The following is a 21,574-nucleotide window of genomic DNA, read 5'->3' on the forward strand; positions in this document are numbered from 1 at the left end:
GTATCTACCATCAAATATTGTGGAGGTTCAAAGATGTTTTGGGTATGTTGACTTTGTGCAAGGCATCATGAAATCTGAAGATTACCAAAGGATTACCAAAGGATTGCAATGTAGTGCCCAGTGTCAGGGTTTCCGTTCTAGGTCATGGGTCTTCCGGCAGGACAATGACCCCAAACATACTTCAAGAATCACTCAGAAATGGATGGAAACAAAGCGCTAGAGAGTTCTCAAGTGGCCAGCAGTGAGTCTGGATCTAAATCCCATTGAACACCTGTTGAGATATCTTAAAACTGCTGTTGGGAGAGGCACCCTTCAAAAATGAGACACCTGGAGCAGTTTGCAAAAGAAGAGTGGTCCAAAATTCCAGTTGGGAGGTGTAAGAAGCTTGTTTATGGATAAAGGAAGAGATTTATTGCAGTTACTTATTCCAAAGGGTGCAAGCAATTTTGTCTGGTCCATTTTTGAGGTTTTGTGAGAAATATATTTCCAATTTGACTTTTTTCTCGTTTTTTTGTGTTTTTCCAATACACACAAAGAAAATTAACATGTGTATAACAAAAGGTGTGTAATTGCAATAATTTTCTGGGAAAAAATACTTAATTTTGTGGAACAATTTCAAGGGTGACAACACTTTCGGCGATGACTGTATATAGCTTTTCTTTGGTTTTCTTTTCTTAAACTAGAAACACATATAAATGTATCTATAGCTAATTTTATTACTTCTATCTCTACAGAGCTCTTTGGGTAAGGAATTTCAGGGATGTTCCATTCAGTGTAAGAATGATACTTTTTGTTTGGCGGGTGTCTCCCGTTACTTTACCAGCTTGCGGACTCTCTTGGAGTATTACCAGAATAATAATCTGCGTCTCGGTGGTGTCTCCACATGCCTGACAACTTGCTTCCCTCCAAGAGCCAAAGGTATTTGAAACTTGAACACAGAGAACCCAAGTTATTCATGGTTGATTTAAAGCAAAATGAAAATATCTGCTAATATGCTAAACATCAGATTCTTACGAATAAAATTCTATAAAATGGAACATAATTTATCGTACATATAGAAGATTTCTTTGAGTTAGGCTAGGTTCACGTTTGCGTCTATGTGCGCAGCGTATAATTCGCCATCACAAACGCATGCAAAAACGCATGCAAACGCAGCCTTTTTTTCCGCATCAGCTTACGCATGACGGCAAAAAAACGGTGTTTGTATGCGTTTTTACATGCATTTGTGCTTTTTATGCGCATGCGTTCGATAGGAAAATGCTTTTCCAGAATTTCCCTGACCCAAGCCATGCCCAATGGGCGTGTCTCATGGAAATTCTGTATATAGACCCTTGTACAGATGAAATCCTCATCTTTTGCTGCTGTATCCAGCGTCAAGATAGATCTTTGCATGGAGAGTTTCTATCATAATCTGGATTTGGATGTGAACTTGTTTCTTGACTTTGCATTTACTTGTGAACAAGAAAGGAAAAGAGAAAGACCGATAAGACGTCATCGTCGCTTTTGGCAACACCTCATTGTTGAAGCCTACCACTCCGTATACAGTGAGCTCCATGTAACCGGGATAAATATTTTGAGTACATGAGGATATCTCAACAGAGCTTCAGTGATTTGCTGCTACATGTCCAAGGAGCCATCAGCAGGCAGGACACACAGCTACGTAGAGCAATTCCTGCTGAGGAACGTCTGCTGGTGACCCTAAGGTACGTAATTTTTAAAACGAAACGCCTGTCATAAATATTACTGTTCTGCCATGTCCTTAATTTTTTTTCCTTTTTCTGTTCAGCAAAACAGCTGTCATAAATATTATTGTTCCAAAAGCCATGTACTTAATGATTTTTTCCTTTCTCTTTCTGGCAGATTCCTGGCTAACGGAGAGAGCTTATCATAGCTCCATTTCCAATTCCGGATTGGCGTTTCCACCCTTTCTTGGATTGTTGCAGACATCTGTCGGGCTGTGTGGGACGTTCTATATGAGGAATTTATCCCCCTACCCACCCCTGAAATATGGCAGAAAGATGCAGAAAAATTCTGGGAAATTTGTAATTTCCCAAACTGTTTGGGAGCTGTGGATGGAAAACATATTCGAATTACCAAACCGGCTGGAACAGGATCTGAGTATTTTAATTATAAAAATACTTTTATATTGTGCTCATGGCGATTGCTGTTGCAGTCTGTAGATTTTTCACCAAGGACATTGGATCTTTTGGAAGAGGTAATGGCTCCCCGACATTCAAAAACTCGGACATGGACCAACGCTTGTATGGGAACAATTTCAATTTCCCACTGCCACGACTTCTTCCCAACACTCAAGGACCTCCAATCCCATTTGTTGTGGTTGGGGATGAGGCCTTTCAGATGTGTGGAAACCTCCTTATACCATACTCCAATCGGGACTTGAACCACACAAAAAGAATTTTTAACTACGTACTGACAAGGGCACGAAGAACTGTGGAGTGTGCCTTTCCTTTGTTGGTATTTAAATGGTGGATTTTGGGAACAGCCATTAATCTAAAAATTGAGACCATCGATGAAGTTGTCAAAGCGTGTGTTGTTCTGCACAACTATATTATGGCTAAAGAGAGACCCAACATAGAACTTGATGAACCTGTTTCTACCCCATTGCCAGAGTACCAACATCACCCTCTGAGTTGCCCAAATGAGGGGTTCATTTGCTGCCTTCTTTGTGTCGGATATTGGACGTGTGGCATGGCAAGATGAAATTATTTAAGCCAGTAATATGTTCCTGTAATGTTATGTACCTGTAATGTTATGTACGTGGAATGTTAAAATGTACCTGTTATGTTTGCTGACTAAAATAATAAAACACCTCTAGTTAAACACCTGTTCCAAGTTCCCTCAACATTACAATACTAAGTTTTATAAGGTGCTCACAGTGTGTGTTGACGGCGACGGTGCAGAAAGAGACAAAGAACAAGCAATTTTATTATTTATTTAGCAACAAAAATTAACTTTTGTAAAAGTATGAGGGCGAAATGTTATGGACCTGGGTGGTGTGGAGCTGGGATGATTGGCTACGTGTGGATGATGAAGGGGTTCCAGGGGAATGGCCTACTAAACGTGTGGGGTCTGGGAGGTCAGGGATGGGAGTAGACACATTATGAGGGGAAGCATGGGATGGGAGAAACACACTGGAAAGACTCATTCACACGTCAGTATTTGGGCAGTATTTTGCATCAGTGTTTGTATGCCAAAGCCATGAATGGAACTTACCAAGAAAAAATATAATTGAAAGACTGACTCCTAATCTTTGTTTTGGAGACATTCCTGGTTTTGGCATAAACAAAAATAGGAAGCGCACATAGGGTGTATCATCTATTATGAAACCGCAATGAAATCCCCAATCAGTTAGACTCACCTGCTATAGTTGTGTGAGTCACAACAAACTGGGAATCACTCCTAGATATCCGGTCGTCGCTGGTGTCCCGCTGGCAATAAATGAAAAAATCCAAAGGAATGGAAAAAAAGCCGTTTCAGATATATATACAGACACAAATCATTACAAATACACATTCGTTTGACATCATTTCCTGTGAAAATGCCCACATATCATCTAAAAACAATTGTATATATAAAAAAAACTGCTTATACATGCTATTATGCTCTAAAATCCAATAACATTTCATCAATATCGTCAAACCTTAATGTACCAAAAAATATTTCAAAAATTAAAAATTACAAAAATATGTAAAATACGTAGAATCAAACCTGCCTGAAACTTGTGATTATTCCTGAGGCCCTGATCAAGTGGCTGGTTTAAGCCACGAAACGCGTAGGCTCATTAAAGGATTTTTTCTGTTACCTCTGCTGCGGAAGGTGTGTTTCTGGTCAGCGCGGTTTTAAGAAGCCCGGCTTTTTTTCCATTCCTTTGGATTTTTTCATTGGTTTTGGCATACAAATACTGATGAAATACTGATCAAAAATACTGATGTGTGAAAGAGGCCGAAGGGAGAGAGAAATTGGCAAAGACACATTTGGAGGTGAGGGTGGAGGTTGCAGGACAGTTATGGGGTCACGCTTCTTTTTTTATTTCTGTCCAGATCTCTGTCCAGAGCTGTTACTAGGCAGATTGCTTCTTCTGTGTCTCTTTGGGAGGGTGGGAGTGGTGGGTTGAGGATGGCCTTCAGCACCAGGACCCGTCATGGTGGTGGCGGTGGACTGATGCTCAGCAGCAGGACCTGGCATGGTGGTGGTGGTATAGTGGTGTGCAGCAGGACTGGGCATGGTGGTGGTGGTACATTTGTATGTAGCAGAACTCGGTAAAGATGTGAAGTGGGTTAGTGGTGGCACAGGCAGAAATGCCATGTGTGACTGCTGTAAGTACTGAGACTGCTGCATAGCCTGAATGTAAGCAGCAGGCCTGCATCACATTCAGCTGTAGTTCAGGCGTAAGGTGTTCCGACATGCCCCGCTCTAGAGCAGTAAAAAAATGTTGTGCCGGTCTCTGAAGGTCGGCTTCCAGGTGGTCAAGGCGTCGTATGACATCCTGGAAAAGTATGTTTATATGGGCAAAAACACTTTCCAGTCTATCTTCGATCGCCTTCAGGCCATTCTGGAAGACCGAGCTCAAGTGAACTGTGGTGTAGTGACCACTGTGTTTCCGCTAGGGGGTGCTGTGTGGATGTCCTAGGCGAGAGGATGAATGGCAGAATACTGAATGACCGTTGTGTATCTCAAGGTGGGTGGCCTTGAGATGGAGACTTATGTGCGTGTTGATCAGCAATGATAATGCTGAGGTGCTGTTTCAACGTGTCCGGGTGTGGCTGAGAACGATATTGTAAAGTGTGTGAGAATAGTTCAAGGACCAGTGATCAGGTCATAGCCATGTGACCCAGTGGGCATGGCTACGGACCATATAAGGTGGCCAGGGTAGGTCACATGAGGTGAATGCTGGGACCCGGTTGGTCCATTGTGGAAGGTCCCGCTGGGAGATGTGTCTCCTTTCCTGACAGCACGTGAATGCTGGGTTGAATGGCTGCACGTGCTTTATGATTCCCTGGAGGGAATGGATGTCTGCAGCGTGATGAAGGAACTATGAGGAAACCCTGATGTGGGTGAGATAACTGAGGCTGAAGAGCCTGTGTATGCATAACCTGTGTGACCACAGGAATTACAGAGCTGAACTCTGTCATGGACGCTATGCTGATTAAGTGAACTTTATGTTACTGCTGTGGGTTTATGATGCTGAATAAACTGCATGGACTATGATTGTTTTGTGGAAAACCCGTGCCGGATCTGGTTTTGTGGCAGCTAAGCGAGTATTCCCTACTTGAATAACAGCACTACCTTACAGAACAAACTCGGGCATGAGTGACCTGTCCAAGGCCTTCTGCCGCTGGCAGGAAGGCCCAAAAAAGCAGCAGCAAAAAATAAAAAGAGGGGGAGCGCACTAAGGCGGTAAATGAGGGACACCAGCGTGTTTAACAAAGGTAATCCACTCACCTGATGTGGTTGTGAAGGGTCACAACCAGCTAAGGAAGTTTTGGCCGCTGCAGATCCCGGGATGCAGATAAAACAATAGAGAAGAGAAAAGCTGGGGTTTGTCCGCGCTAGACCACAAGGAACCAACCGAAGATACAAGCAAACCTTTATTCACATTCAAGCCAACGCGTTTCATGGCCTCCTGGCCACTTCATCAGGACAGCAATGTTACAGTCAGTTAACAAGAAACCATTATATACATTACGCAGATGACATCTGAATGATGTCAGTTCCTGTGGGAATGCCCACATTGAACTGAAAAACCTGAAAGTTAACATCCTGATGGAAAAATATTATAAAACTGTAGATAAAAACATTTATCTAATCTAAAATGCTAAAACTGATATTCAACATATATAAAAAATATAAAATTATGTAAATCGATGTGCAATTCAGCAAAATGATTGGAGCTTAGAACCCATGTTTCAGCGGCTAAACAATGGATTAAGAACATAATTACCAATTCTAGCTGCTTTTAGCTTCTGCAGTCATGATCTAAGGTTACTTTAAAGCTTCAGCACCATGATTACATCATCTAGGTAAAAGAACATTGGGGGGGTTTTGAAGTCATATAAGATAGCCCACACTCCAATCTACAGTGATGACACCGCTAACCCGCAGCTCCACCAGAACTTCATCTGATTTGACACCACCAAAAAGGTGATATCTATTAGAACACCCATATGACGAAGAAAAATTTCATTACCATTTGGACCAGCACAGGAAGTAAAAGGACCAAAGGGGAAAAGGATAAAGAGAAAGGACAAAGGAGAAAGAAGTTAAAGATAACAACGGAAGGGATCAGTTCAAAGAAGAGGGCACCCACCTAGAAAAGGAGGAGAACCAAAAAAACTTTTAAATGTGAAATTGAAAGAACATGATGATGACAAACTAAAACACACCTGCAAGTGACAGGGAAGAGGGACAACACAGGCGGGAGAACCCCCAAACAGACACCAAGGTTCAAGGGCCAAAGGTCACACCAAAACCTATTCCCAGGGGGGGACCAAGGAGGTGGAAAAGAATTTAGTTGAATTAAGAAAAAACAAAAAATTAATTATTAAAACAAGTCAGAAATCTCATTTAGCCCTCAAAGATTTATCGTGCCTTATTTATAAATCCAAAAAAATTCACGTTTATTCAAGGCTTGAACCCTGTTCAATGGGAATAAGGTCTATAGGGGTAACCTTCAATTCGACATGACCCCTATGCATAATACTAACATGCCTCGATAACCCATGTTTTAATAAACTTATTTTAATATTGTGTCTGTGCGCATTAATCCTTTTTTGTAGGGGTTGGATAGTTCTACCTATATACTGTTTACGGCATATACACTCTACAAGGTAGATTACAAAACTTGACTGGCAATCTAGCCTGTACTTGATGTTAAAGATTGTCCCTTTATCATTATGGGAAAAAAAGGTGGACGCTTTATGATTAATCCAGGCGCAGCACAAACATTATTGCACCTATACGAACCCACTGACATTATCCTAGAGAAGGTACTAAATCCCTTTATAGCCGATTTCTTTTTCCTAAGTCTACTGGGGGCCAATATACTTTTTAAGGAAGGTGCTCTCTTGTATGTCACCAATGGGGTCAGGGGTAAACATTTCTTGCATATGGGGTCATTTAGCAAGATCCCCCAATGTTTATGAATGATATCCTTAATCACTTTATTTTGGGATGAGAAGGTGGTGATAAAATTAACTGAAACCTCTAGAGTATTTTTATCTTTATTTTCTAATAATTCGGCCTGAGGGATATCCTTAGTTTCATTATAGGCTTTTCTAATCAGGTTTTTTGTATATTCCTATTCCAAAAATCGTTTGCGCAATATGTCACTCTGGTATTTGAAATCTTCATCACGAGTACAATTTTTTCTAATGCGTCTATACTGATTCCTAGGTATGTTTTTTAGCCACTGAACATAATGGTTACTGTTGAAATGTACATAACGATTAGTGTCTACTGTTTTAAAATAAGTTTTTGTGTTAATTTTAACACCATCATGCCAGATAGTTAGAGCAAGAAAATTGATTGTCTGTGTACTAATTTCTGGAGTTAACTCAATACCCCAATTGTTATTAAGAATCGGCCTCAGGAAAGACTGTAGGGTGTTTTGCTCATTATCAAAGATAATTGTGATGTCATCAATAAACCTTTTGTATAGGATAACATTCCCATAGTAATCATTATTATAAACATGCCAAATCTCAAATACTGCCATAAAAAGGTTAGCGTAAGTAGGAGCTACCTATAGATGTACCTTTAATCTGATGGAAAATGGAATCCTCAAAGGAAAAATAATTATTTTTTAATATGAAATTCATGCCCTCTAAGAGAATTTTTTTTTGAGGGATTAGAATACGAGAATCACCCTACAGGTACAAAGCAAAGCAAGATAGGCCAATCTCATGCTGGATTTTGGAGTATAACCCCGTCACATCCATGGATATAAATTGGAATGAGTTTTTCCATGGTATTCCATTGATCATTTTAATTAAATGTGTGGAATCTTTAAGGTGACTTCTGAGATTAAAAACATTAGCAATCATTATTTTATCTATATATGCCGAAAGATTAGAGGTAAAGGAATCGATCCCAGAAATGATAGGTCTACCAGACGGGCTTTCCATCCTTTAGTGTATCTTTGGTAAATGATACAAGAAAGCCATACCTGGTTTACTTTTCGTCAGATAATCTTTTTCCTGCTTATTTAAAATACCCATGTTAAACGCTGTTTTGATCATCTTATTGTACTCAGCAATGGCCTTTAAATACTCATGTTCCTCACTTTTTCTGTAAGTTCCAATATCTGATAAAATCCTCCAAGCCTCTTTTAAATATTTATCCCTATCCTGTACACAAATGCCCCCACCTTCATCGGCCGGTCTAATAATTATATCATCATTATTTTTAAGATTATTAAGGGCATTGATTTCTTCCCTGGTTAGGTGACATCTTTTGTCAAAGGATATTTTAGGGTTAATACCACCTTTTATTAATAGATTTTTGAAATCATTGAGCACCAAATCTGTATAAGTTTTAATATGGTGGCCCTGACTTTGGATGGGATAAAAAGTGGACTTTTCAAGTAGATTAACATGTACATTTGAATCATTGGTTGCAGGAATTGGATTTATAGGATTCAATTCATAATGTCTCTTTAATGTGAGTTTACGAATAAATTTTTGGAGGTCAATAAAAAGATCTACTTCTCGACTGTTATTTCTAGGGCAGAAAGATAGGCCCTTTTGCAACACCGATTTTTCCGTTTCTGATAAATTATAACTGGAAATGTTAAATATATTATGTATTACATTTCTATGAGATTCGTTTGTTCTGTCCGGGGCTGAATTTAATGCGGTCTCATCTTTTTGCTGTTCTTGGTTTTTTGACCCGTGCCTTTTACCCCCTCTCCCTCCTCTTCCACATTTTTTCTTTTTGTAGGCTTTGGGGAGAGGAATTGCTGGATATTTAAATTCCCCCCTGCAATTCAAGGTAAAAAAGGGACAGACAGGGATGAGGATTTGCTATTGTCAATAGTAAATTTTTCTTTGGTCATAACCCCCAAACCGCCCTTAATGGATGTATCAGATGGAATTGAGTTATGTGTGTTGATGAGACTTACACATACCGGGGATAAAGAAGAGTTACTTTCCTCCACCACCTGTACAGGAGTGTCAAGGATGTTAGTTATCTCACTCGAATTTATCCTATTTGCCTCAAAAATTAATTGGTCAAGGGGTGTCCCCTGGCAAATTGTGTTTAAATCAAGTAACCTATCTTTCCTAATCTGTTCCAATTGGCGTTTAACCATAATCAAATGCTCCTCCATAGAGTGAGCATCAGTACAGAATTTTTATTTACCTGAGTTTCAGTTACCTCATTCATATTAAGTTCCAAATCCTCCTGATTGGAGGATTTCACCTTCTCAGATTTATCTAACAATTCCAAGAGCTCCAAATTGGAGGATTTTACCTTCTCTCCCTTTTCAATATACCCTTCCTGTTCACTATTAACAGAACCATCAGTCTTCCCTTTGGCTACAGGGAAAGGTTCAGTGGTAACAGGCAAGCTCCTGGGCTTAGACAGGACAGGGGTTCTAGGGTGATTTAAGGAAGGTTTCCTACTGGAATTAACTATTTATAAGGATTGAAATGGAGTTGTCAGGGAGTTTTTTCTCATATTATTTTTTTACCATTGGTTTAAGGGGATCCGGTAGTTTTGGATTAACTGATTGATCTACCACATTTACGCCTCAGTAACCATTATGTTCAGTGGCTAAAAAACATACCTAGCAATCAGTATAGACGCATTAGAAAAAATTGTACTCCTGATGAAGATTTCAAATACCAGAGTGACATATTGCGTGAACGATTTTTGGAAAAGGAATATCCAAAAAACCTGATTAGAAAAGCCTATAATGAAACTAAGGATATCCCTCAGGCCGAGTTATGAGAAAATAAAGATAAAAATACTCTTGCGGTTTCAGTTAATTTTATCACCACCTTCTCATCCCAAAATAAAGAGATTAAGGATATCATTCATAAACATTGGGGGATCTTGCTAAATGACCCCATATGCAAGAAATGCAGTCAAGTTTTGTAATCTACCTTGTAGAGTGTATAAGCGGTAAACAGTATATAGGTAGAACTATCCAACCCCTACACAAAAGGATTAATGCGCACAGGCACAATATTAAAATAAGGTTTTTAAAACATGGGTTATCAAGGCATGTTAGTACTATGCATAGGGGTCATGTCGAATTGAAGGTTACCCCTATAGACCATATTCCCATTGATACTCCGAACAGGCTTCAAGCCTTGAATAAACGTGAAATTTATTGCATTTATAAAGTAGGCACGATAAATCCTGGAGGGCTAAAAGAGATTTCTGACTTGTTTTAATAATTAATTTTTTGTTTTTTCTTAATTCAACTAAATTCTTTTCCACCTCCTAGGTCCCCCCCTGGGTGGTCAACCTGGGAATAGGTTTTGGTGTGACCTTTGGCCCTTGAACCTTGGTGTCTGTTTTGGGTTTCTCCCGCCTGTGTCGTCCCTCTTGCCTGTCACTTGCAGGTGTGTTTTAGTTTGTCATCATCATGTCCTTTCAATTTCACATTTTTTTTGGTTCTCCTCCTTTTCTAGGTGGGTGCCCTCTTCTTCGAACTTATCCCTTCCAATGTTATCTTTACCTTCTTCTCTTCTATTTATCCTTTTTGCCGTTGGTCCTTTTACTCCATATGCTGGTCCAACTGGTAATGAAATTTTTCTTCGTCATCTGGGTGTTCTGAAAGATATCACCTTTTTGGTGGTGTCAAATGAGATGAAGTTCTGGTGGTGTCAAATCAGATGAAGTTCTGGTGGAGCTGCGGGTTAGTAGTGTCATCACTGTAGATTGCAGTGTGGGCTATCTTATATGAGTTCAAAACCCCCCCAATGTTCTTTTACCTAGATGATGTAATCATGGTGCTGAAGCTTTAAAGTAACCTTAGATAATGACTGTAGAAGCTAAAAGCAGCTAGAATTGGTAATTATGTTCTTAATCCATTGCTTAGCCGCTGAAACATGGGTTCTAAGCTCCAATCATTTTGCTGAATTGCACATCGATTTACATAATTTTATATTTTTTATAAATGTTGAATATCAGTTTTAGCATTTTAGATTAGATAAATGTTTTTATCTACAGTTTTATAATATTTTTCCATCAGGATGATAACTTTCAGATTTTTCAGTTCAATGTGGGCGTTCCCACAGGAACTGACATCATTCAGATGTCATCTGCGTAATGTATATAATGGTTTCTTGTTAACTGACTGTAACATTGCTGTCCTGATGAAGTGGCCAGGAGGCCATGAAACGCGTTGGCTTGAATGTGAATAAAGGTTTGCTTGCATCTTCGGTTGGTTCCTTGTGGTCTAGCGGACAAACCCCGGCTTTTCTCTTCTCTATTGTTTTATCAAAAAAAGCAGTGGCAGAGGACTGGGACAAGGGAACACCTGAAGGACCAGCTGCCTGTTCTCCAGCCTGTGATGCCTGCCCACTTGCTGCATTTCTGGTGGATGACTGTGACTGTTCAATGAGAGGCCACTCCAACCAGAACGATCCCAGTTTGATGGTGCTGCTCCTGGTTCTGTGTGGAAAAGAAATGAAAAACATTACTGCAACAAAATAACAATTGTAAAAGCGCCAACATATCCTGTGGAATAGAAAAATTCTGATTATGGAATACAACACAAAAATACTTACATTCGCTGAGCAAGCACAGGCCTCAGGAAAGACAGCATCCTATGATGCTTGTATTTCCTGATCTTTTGAGCAGCACCACTTCGAACTTGTATCTCCTATCTCAGGTCGTTATTGAAGTGATCCTTCATCGAACACCAACGGGTTCTGACTTTGTTCACTTTGAAGGGGGAAAAAAATTATTAAACAATGCACTTTAGGCTGGGATCACACAACTGTGCTTGATGCGAGAAACTGGCAGGAGTTTCTCGCATCACACCCGGTTGTGTGATCCCGGCCTTACAGGTTCACTGTTAACCACATTGCAATACTTATGAAAATTCTTTCGGACTTGTGGCATGGTGTTGTCCCAGTCATCCATCAGCGATTGGGCCACTTCATTCCACAGCTGCCGAATCAACACTGTGTCCGAGTGCTGCTGATCACGGGTGTCCAACAACGGAACTCGCTCCTCCACCAATGTGGTGAAGAGGTCATTGTCAATTGCTTCTTCCTCACGTTGTGGAACCTAGAAATGAATGAAAGACATTAATAAAGATAAAACACTTGAAACCAAAAACAGTCAAAAAAAACAAAAGCAGTCAAGAATACTTACACGCCGTCTTGCCACTGGAACTTGGGCCTGAGTCTGCTTCTCCTGCTCATCTCCACTGGAATGGTTCTGTAAAGAAAATACATGATTTTACCACATGTGTCATATTGACAGTCAATACTTACCAATCAGTAGCAAATGTACTCACTTCAGTCTCCTGTCAACTCTGTGAGGTCTGCTCTGCACTGGAGAATATGATGAGGAATGCTGCAAGAGATACAGAAGTGATTACAGATTGCAGGGAGAAAAACAGACAGACAGACATTAGCTTGAATACTCATATTTTGATAATTCAGAGTCTTCAAAGAAGATGCAATGGCTTCTAGTTACTTCCAGAGTCTGGAGAGTACTGGACTTCCAGTGCCCACACCCTCTTTTTTACAACTTTGTGTGGGGGGGGTGGCTTAAACCAGTTCCTGGACATGTTTAGGCTGGGGTCACACTGTGTTATGGCAGTCCGTTAATGCTGTCATTAGCCCCTATTATCGGGCGCATCGCCAACGCATGCCATAATCGGCATGCGCTAGCGATGTACCGTCATTCAGTGACGGATCCTCGGACATGGGTTGCAGCATCTGATGGCCCGTCACCGCTAGCGCAGATGAAGAATCTGCGCTAGTGTATAGCATAACGCGATCGTGTTATGCTATAGTGTACGCATGTCCTTGCATACCTATGCGTTCCCATAGACTGTAATGCGATGTTTTGACGCACTTCGTCCGCATGCGTATGGCCGCGGAAATTTGACGCTTCAAAAATGCAACATGTTGCATCAGCCGCATCCCGCCGCACAACGCGAAACGACGAATGCATAAGCATCCGCAGGTGAGCGCATGCAATCACATGTCCCTGCGTACACCTTGTTAAATATATGTACGCTGGGCGCATGCGGATGTATGCAGATGAAACACTGCATACACAGACGCAAATGTAAAACCAGCCTTAAAGGTAGAATATTGTACTTGTTCATCCATCCATCCAGTGTTGGACTGGGGTGCCAAAGGCCCACCAGTAACCAACTCCAGGACCCCACTTTTCAGCTTCATGCAAATGTGACATTATCCTCAAACACAAATGTAAATAACAATGATCTGTGTAGATTGTTAAATGACTAAGATGCTGCCTATGCACATAGTGATTCAAGTATATTGTGCCAAGTACTACATATATAAGAGGGTGGTCGTCTACTCTTGCGCAGGGGCCCACAAGAGGATTCTTCTGTTCTCCTGTGGGCAAGTCCAAGCCTGCTTTCCTTGATTCATCCATCCAATTAGTTATAGAAATCTACTTGAGTTTACTGAGATAAATGACAAAATAACATAACTGAGAGATTTAATTTCTTTTCCAGAGAAATCAAACCTTCTAATTCTACGTGACAGTTGTCCTCAGCAACTTATGTCTCCAAGAAGACAAAGAAAAAACATCCCATTATTGACTTTTCAAAAGATTGATTTGAAAGATATCACCTTTGTAAGTAGATTAGACAAATACACATATATCCATAAATGTTTTAAAAATTGAATGATACATGGTAGTTTAGCTGCTTTTATATTGTTTCCCTGCTAGTACTGTGTTCCATAAGCATTTTTCGCCATTATGTACTGCAACTCTAAGTAGGTAGCTACACTCACAAGCAATTGAAACAGTAACTGGGTTTATAAAGTTTTATAACAATTTTTTAACTTGTTTAAAAATATCATTGTAAAAGTTTGATGTATTGTATAGTATAAACTTTGGAAAACTTTCGAAAATTGGATAGCAAAGGCAAAAATGCTTATTCTTGTGTACACTGAGTTTCATACATGGTGCATATTATGGGGGCTGATTCATCAAGACTTGCAGTTCATATCCCAGAATTGAAAAAAAGTAGCTGGAATGAATTTGGTCTCTCCTTGCTACCATGTGCCAGATTTAGAAGGGTTTCTGCTACAGTTTACGCCACTCTCTTGTATAAAAGGCATAAAATTATTTTGGCTACAATTAGCTTCCACCTTTGACCTAAGTCCTTCTACCCCTCACCTATACTGTCCCCCTGCTTCATCTTCACACACTATTTTTCCTAGAACTGTGGTGTGCTAGCGTAAAAATGCAAGTGTTGTAAAGATATTTGTTTTTGCCCAAGTTTGTGACTTCTTAAACCTGAGTAGTGGTGTAAGCAGAATAATGTATTCTTCCTTATGGGTTTAGGTTATAATTTATTGTTGTAATAATAGCAGAGCAAGGTAGAATGGTGATGGCCGTGATACAGAATGTCACTCAATTCTTTTCTAGTTAGAAAGCCAGGGAAAAGGCTCGTTCACCAAAATATTTCATGGATTACACAGAAACACGCTTGGAGAAGAAGAGCATGAAGTCGATGTTCTGCTGAAAATTCTGGATGCCACTCACCAACACTACCAAGAGGTAAAACTTTTATGGCTATCTTATATGATGCATGCATGTATGCAACAGACAATTAACAACAACAACGTTATTTTTTCTTTAGATTTTGGAGAAGGAGGAAACCCCTACAGGAAAAAAAAATATATGTATTGTGGTGTAGTAACCACTGTGTCCGCTAGGGGGCGCTGTGTGGAGGTCCCAGGAGAAGGGATGATTGGCAGAGTGAGTGGCCGTTATGTATCTCAAAGTGGGTGGCTTTGAGATAGAGACTTATGTACTGTAGGCGTGATCAGCAAGGACATTGCTGAGGTGCTACGTTAATATGTGAGGGAGAAGTCTCCAGGTAACTAGAGAGTTGGGGGGCACCTGGTTACCTACAAACCCATCCAGGGGATGTGTTTAAAGCACTGTTGTAAAGAGTGTGAAAATGCCTGAAGGACCTGTGATGAGGTCAGAGTCATGTGACCCAGTGGGCGTGGCTATGAACAATATAATGTGGCCAGGGTGAGTCACAAGGGGTGAATGCAGGGACCTGGTTGGTCCAGAGCGGAAGGTCCCGTGAGGAGAGTTGTCTCCTGGCTAACAGCCTGTGTGTGGCTGTGTGTAATGGCTACCCGTGTCTAAGAGTCCCAGAGGAGAGAGTGGATGTGGGTCGCCCTCCCAGGGCTGTGGGGTACTCGGTACCGGGTCGGTGTCAGGGGGAAAGGTGTCACAGCAGTGGTGACCCGGTCCGTGGCCCTGGGTGCCCAAATCAATGGTAGTTTATGATATAGTTTATGTGATTGTTCATGATGCCACCTGTGGTGTTTGGCAAGCAAGATGTTAAGCCAACGCTGTGTGTAGATCCTCTGGGGCTGATGGTGTGTTGCAGCAAAGATGGTGTAGCTCCCCACAGGTGAAGCTGTAACCCCAGGGCAGTGTAATGGCAATAGATGAAAATAGGCGCAGGCAGTGTGAGGAATGTTGGTACCCAGATGTAGCGGTGCTGACGGCGTTAGCGCACAAATGAATGGAAGACACCAGGGCTTGTAGTTCCAAAGCTTTACTCACAGTCCATGGTACACACTGGTGCCTGCCTTCGTGCCATGTCCTCCGGGGCAGAGACTCAATCAACCTCACGGGTGTTGTGAGTTCATTTTCCCCTTCGTCACTGAGGTCTGGTGAACTCCCTATTCTGGTAAAGGAAGGTAATGAGCCTGATTATCAGGCACCTGAGACTAATGAGGATGACTGGCTGAGTGGAGTCACTGACTGGATATAAGGCTGCCGACGCCCTTCTACCCTGCGGGTGATTTCTCTGTGGACTTCTAGGACACCAGTCTGATTCCTGCTTCCCTAAAGCTAAGTTTTCTGCTTTGCCTGTTTGCATTTATGTTTTGTTTTTGTTTTCCTTGCTTTTCTGGATTCTGCCATTCCCTGCTGGGATGAGCTGAATCTCCTTTTGCCGGTTGCTCTGTCTTCAGAATATTCCTGAGTACTGACATAGCTTTTTTGAAGCCTAGCGTCTTCAGGGCCTTTTTCACTGTCAGTCTGTTGGCTCCTATTTTCATAGGGTTTTTCACGGATTGCAGACAGCAGCCTTCCTGTCCTTTCCTATCTAGGTAGTTTGGGCCCCGTCTTTGCTCAGTCTATCTTTCTGTCTGTGTTAGTGTTTTCATCTTGCTTCACCGTCATTATATGTTGGGGGCTGCCTATTGCTTTGGGGTCTGCTCTGGGGCAGTTTAGATTTCCCCTTTCTTTCGGCCTATTTAATACTCCGGCTGTGATCGAGGGGTCTAGGGCATCGTAAGAACCCCCCACGGCTACTGTTAGTTGTTGTGATAGGATCAGGGGTCTGCAATCCGATAGCTGCCAACCTCTCTGGTTTTCTGGACTTAGCTAGCAGTTCTGTTTTTGCCTCCTACGGTGACTCAATCATAACACCCGGGCAAGTCAGGATTCTCCTCTCCAACACTCCGCCAACATGTACCTTTCCTGAACGACTCCTCTATTGCGCCTTTTAGTTTGAAGAGCTCCAGTACCGTGGTACCCTGAAGTTCCTCCTGTCAGATGTTCCTAACAACTCTACTTGTATGGCAGACAGCTGTAGCCTCTCTCGGGGACTCCCTTCTACAGAGTCCTGGCTCTCCATTCAGTTGCTGTTGTGCCCCGAGTCTTGGATGGGAGTAATGCATTTACGGCCAACTGCTCCACCGGTGTCTGCTGCAGAACCATAAGTGTCCATACAACCTTGGGGACCGGGCCCCGGCCTTGCGCTGAGAACCTATAGGCAGGCTTCCTCTTCCAACCCACAACTCCTCTCTGTTCTCCTACTCCTTCGTTCCGCACTGTTCCTTCTTTCTCTTATGGAAGCTTAGGTTGCAGTTCTACGTCTTTCTCCTTCTGATCCTTTCTCGTGCCAGCTGACTCAGATAACTGAGGCAGCTGCAGCACTCCTTCCTCCATCCCTCCTTCCAGGGATCCCCACTCCTCCCAAGTGGCTCTCTTCCTTGCTGAACTCCTGTCAGACTCAGACTGACTGGCATTCTAAACCTTCCCAACCTTTTATATCTAACTCCATCTACCTCCCAGCACATCTCGTGTTACGAAGCAAGGACCCACGAAAGGTGTTCTGCTACCCTCTAAGCATGGAGCCACAATGTGGTCCTGCTGAACTATCCTGTGTGTGGGGTGCAGGTGTTGGAGTGTGGAAAGGAGTTCCCAACTTACCTAGGTGGTGGGGCACTCCACCTTAGGAGGAGGTGCAGTACCTCTGTGGCGACTGAGCCTCAGGGGCGCCACAGATGTCTTCAGCGGGGAGCAACAGCCATGAGGAGACCCTGACGTGGGTGAGATAATGATGAGGCTGAAGAGCCTGTGTATGCTGGACATTGCTAACAGAGGGAAACTCTGTAATGGACGCTATGCTGATTATGCTGTTAAGTGAACTTTCTGTTGCTGTGATGGTTTATGATGATGAATAAACTGAAGCGACTGATATGGTTTTATCGAAAACCTGTGCCAGATGTGATTATTGGGCTGCCAAGCGAGGATCCCCTATCTAAATGACAGCACTACCTCACAATATATATATATATATATATACTAAACAATAATCTTTTGGATCATCCAATATTATTTTACAATTTATTCCTTGGTAGAGATAGCTTCTACTCTTTTTCTTCATATTCACTTAGTGAAGTTGCTGTTCCTTAATAACATTGTTTTAGCTTAGAAATCTAAGTAAATGATTGTTTCATTTTGTCATGTTGACTATCCATATTTTATGCTTTACATGCATCGCCATTTTTCTTTTTTTTTGCTTTAGTTTTTCCTCCCCTCTCAACAGCCATAACTTTTTGCCAGGAAGAGTTGCAGTTTTGAATGACACAATTTATTTTACCATATATTGAAAATGGAAAAAAAAATCAAAGTGGGGTGGAATTAAAAGGAAAATGACAGCTGAAACATGCTGCCCAAACCATGGGCAGCATTTATCAGTGTCACGCCTGTGACTCACATGAGCAGTAAGCGCCGCTTTACTCTCTGCAGTCATTGCTTTGCTCCTCTCAGTCTTGGGTCATCTCGATGAGCTGCTGCACAGCCAGACTTTGCAGGAACTTAACCACTAGTGTCCTCTAGTTTGGTTTCCCTAGCTAATCCCTAGACAGCAGGGGGTTTATTAGACAACTCCGCCTACCACTCCTTGCCTGAACGTAGGTTCCTAATAGCTTACCTCTAGTTCCTGTTTGTGTATGTTCGTTCTTTCTATCCTGTTCTTGACCCAGATCATTTACTGTTTATCTTGATGTTTCCACTCCTGATCTCAACTATGTATATTGAACCTATGCTGCATGCTTTGACCTTGAATTATCTGACCATGTCTTTGCCTTCGTACACCTGTACCTCGTACCCGTGTCTCTGACCGTCCAGTCAGGTGCTGCAGACCTGAGAACTGACCTACATGCGGCCAAGCCTATCCTCATCATCAGAGGTTCTAGCAAACACTAGGTAGTAATTTTGTTATGTGCCTCCAAGTTAAGCCCTGCCGGGGTGCAGTAGGCCCACTCCCACCAGCTTTACAATCAGCCACTGACTTTAGTATCCCAATCAGGTATGTTTGACTTGGAAATGCTGCAGTGTTTAAGAGATAAACATTAGTGATGAGCGAGCAGGCTCAGTAATGCTCGTTACTCGCCCGAGTATCACTGTACTCGCAGTACTCGGCGAGCGCCAATCATTTCCGGGATTATTCAGTGGGAGCTCGGATCTCCTCCCTGCAAGTTTGGCACTCTTTAGAGCACCAATCAACATGCAGGGATTGTCTGCCACGCACTGTAATGCCACAGCCATCTTTGTTGTGGTATTACAGTGATTGGCTGGCCGCACAGCGTCATCAGGTCTATAAGAGACCTGCCACCACCCTGCTCGTCACAGTCACGTCCGGAATCAGACAGGCAGTGTAGGGAGAGCTGCTGCTGAGATAGAGTCAGATTTGGGGGTTTATAAGTTAGTGTGGGTATACCATCATAGAATACACAAATCCAGCTAAACCAACAGTCCTTCTAAGGACTAATTGTTGGGTATATAGATTGCAGTGCTAGGTAGACAAGTGAATGTATGTGGCTATATACATATCAGTGCAAGGTATGCAGGCACTGTATGTGGGTATATAGATGTCATTGCATACATCAAAAGGATCTATTACTGTCTGCTGCTGCCTATTGCATATATACCTATCCCCAGGTATCAGTGGCTAGGAATAATTTTTTTTGCATCTTAATCCTGATTATTTTATTCCAAAGCAATCCAGAACTCCTTTTTTTCTCCATTTGCTTGTTGACACTGCAGACTACAGCCGGATCCTTTTCATAGTACAGCGTGAAAATCCAGCAATTTTAAACAGGTTTGCCTGTCCCAGGCATCACATCTGAGTGCGCAGAAAAATCTCCCATTTTTTGTGGTACTGTATAATTTTTTTGGAGTGTCTTATACCATTGTTTGACACTATTTTGCTGCCAAAAAAATATTTAGTTACAGGGCAGATATTTTACACTGGGTTGTGTCCGCTACACGGATCGCATATCATTGCGTTCAAAATTTTGCCATTTCAGGCCTCCATAGAATTTTATTTGTTGTGTTAAAGCCTATTTATTGACACAATTTTGCTGGACAAAAAAAAAATACAGGGCAGATGTTGGAAAGTGGGCTATTATCTCCGTCAGACGCCTCATCTATCTGTGGGCTACAAATTGTGGCATTTTAGGCCTACATTCACCTTTTTTTTGCTGTGTCTTACCCTAGTTCTACAGACTATTTTGGGGTAAAAAAAAAAAAAATAAAATACAGGCTACAAATTGAACAGTGTGGTATCTCCATCAGACACCTGATCTACCTGTGGGCTACAAATTGTTGAATTTCAGGTCTATATTCACCTTTTTTGTTGAGTCTTACCCTAGTTTTATAGACTATTTTGGGGTAAAAAATAAAAAAATACAGGCCACATATTGAACAGTGTGGTATCTCTGTCAAACGCCTCTTCTATCTGTGGGCTAAAAATTGTGACATGTGAGGGCTCCATTCAACTGTTTTTTCTATGTCTTACCATAAGTCTATAAAGTATTTTTCTGTAAAACAACAAAAATAAAGGCCACATATTGAACAGTGTGGTGTGCCTGATCTATCTGTGGGCTACAAATTTGGGCATTTCAGGTCTACATTCACCTTTTTTTTGCTCTGTCTTACCCTAATTCTATACAGTAGTTTTCTGTAAAAAAACAAAAAATACATGCCACATATTAAACAGTTTGGTATCTCCGTCAGACTCCTCTTCTATCTGTGGGCTAAAATTGTGTAATTTCTGGCCTACATTAACCTTTTTTTTGCTGTGTCTTACTCTAGTACTATACAGTAGTTTTCTGTAAAAAAAACAAAATGCAGCCACATATTTGACAGTGTACCAGGCCCAGGTATCAGTGGCTAGGAATAATTTATTTTGCATATTAATCATGATTATTTTATTCCAAAGCAATCCAGAGCCCCTTTTTTCTCCATTTGCTTGTTGACACTGCAGACTACAGCCAGATCCTTTTCATAGTACAGCATGAAAATCCAGAAATTTTGAATGGGTTTGCTTGTCCCAGCCATCACATCTGAGTGTCTTATACAATTTTTTGACACCATTTTGCTTCCAAAAAAAATTTAGATACTGGGCAGATATTTAACAGTGTGTTTTGTCCACCACATGGATTACATATCATTGCGCTTAAAACTGTGCCATTTCAGGCCCCCATATAATTTTTTTTCGGGTGTCATAGCATACTTAGTGACACAATTTTGCTGGCAAAAAAAAATACAGGCCACATATTGAACAGTGTGGTATCTTGGTAAAAATACTTCTGTTTCAAATTATTATGGCTGCTTCATGACTGTGTCTTAAATGCACCAACTACTACCACCATCATTATCTTCTGCCTAGAGGCAGTTACTGCACAGATAGAAAGTCTGAGGAGCAGAGGGTGAACGCTTGGGAGGTGATGTACTCTGTCAGTGGAGTACGAAGGCAAAAGCTTCTGGATTAAATCATGACTAGAAGAGCAAGAGCACATGGAATAGCATGGGGTCAGGACTCGCAACTACCCAAGCCTTGTGTTCCTGGGCCGGATTCTGACAATCCATCACTTACAAATACTGAACTTGTTGGATGAGGATGTCAAAAAGGAGCCCCTGCAGTTTCTAGCACAGAAGCTAGATATTTTGACATTTCGACTGAATTTCAAGATGTGTCAATTAGAGAGCGTGGTGGTTGTAGACGTGACTTCCATGATATGGGTGTTTCCACTAGACAATCCATCCAACATGTTAT

The 21,574-nt window shown here is 41.5% G+C and overlaps 1 protein-coding gene across 1 annotated transcript in view; it reads left to right on the forward strand.

Annotated features, from left to right (window-relative positions):
* Positions 1-21,574, forward strand: part of LOC141072555 (tyrosine-protein kinase JAK3-like) — a 635,207-nt gene that overhangs the window by 263,529 nt on the left and 350,104 nt on the right. The window contains exons 10-12 of the mRNA XM_073559823.1: positions 735-918; positions 13,697-13,818; positions 14,620-14,751. Of these exons, the coding sequence (XP_073415924.1) occupies positions 735-918; positions 13,697-13,818; positions 14,620-14,751 (438 nt within the window). The remainder of the gene's footprint in view (positions 1-734; positions 919-13,696; positions 13,819-14,619; positions 14,752-21,574) is intronic.

Source organism: Dendrobates tinctorius, unplaced genomic scaffold, assembly GCF_039654945.1.
Source record: "Dendrobates tinctorius isolate UK_male_01 unplaced genomic scaffold, ASM3965494v1 ptg000276l, whole genome shotgun sequence".
NCBI lineage: Eukaryota > Metazoa > Chordata > Amphibia > Anura > Dendrobatidae > Dendrobates > Dendrobates tinctorius.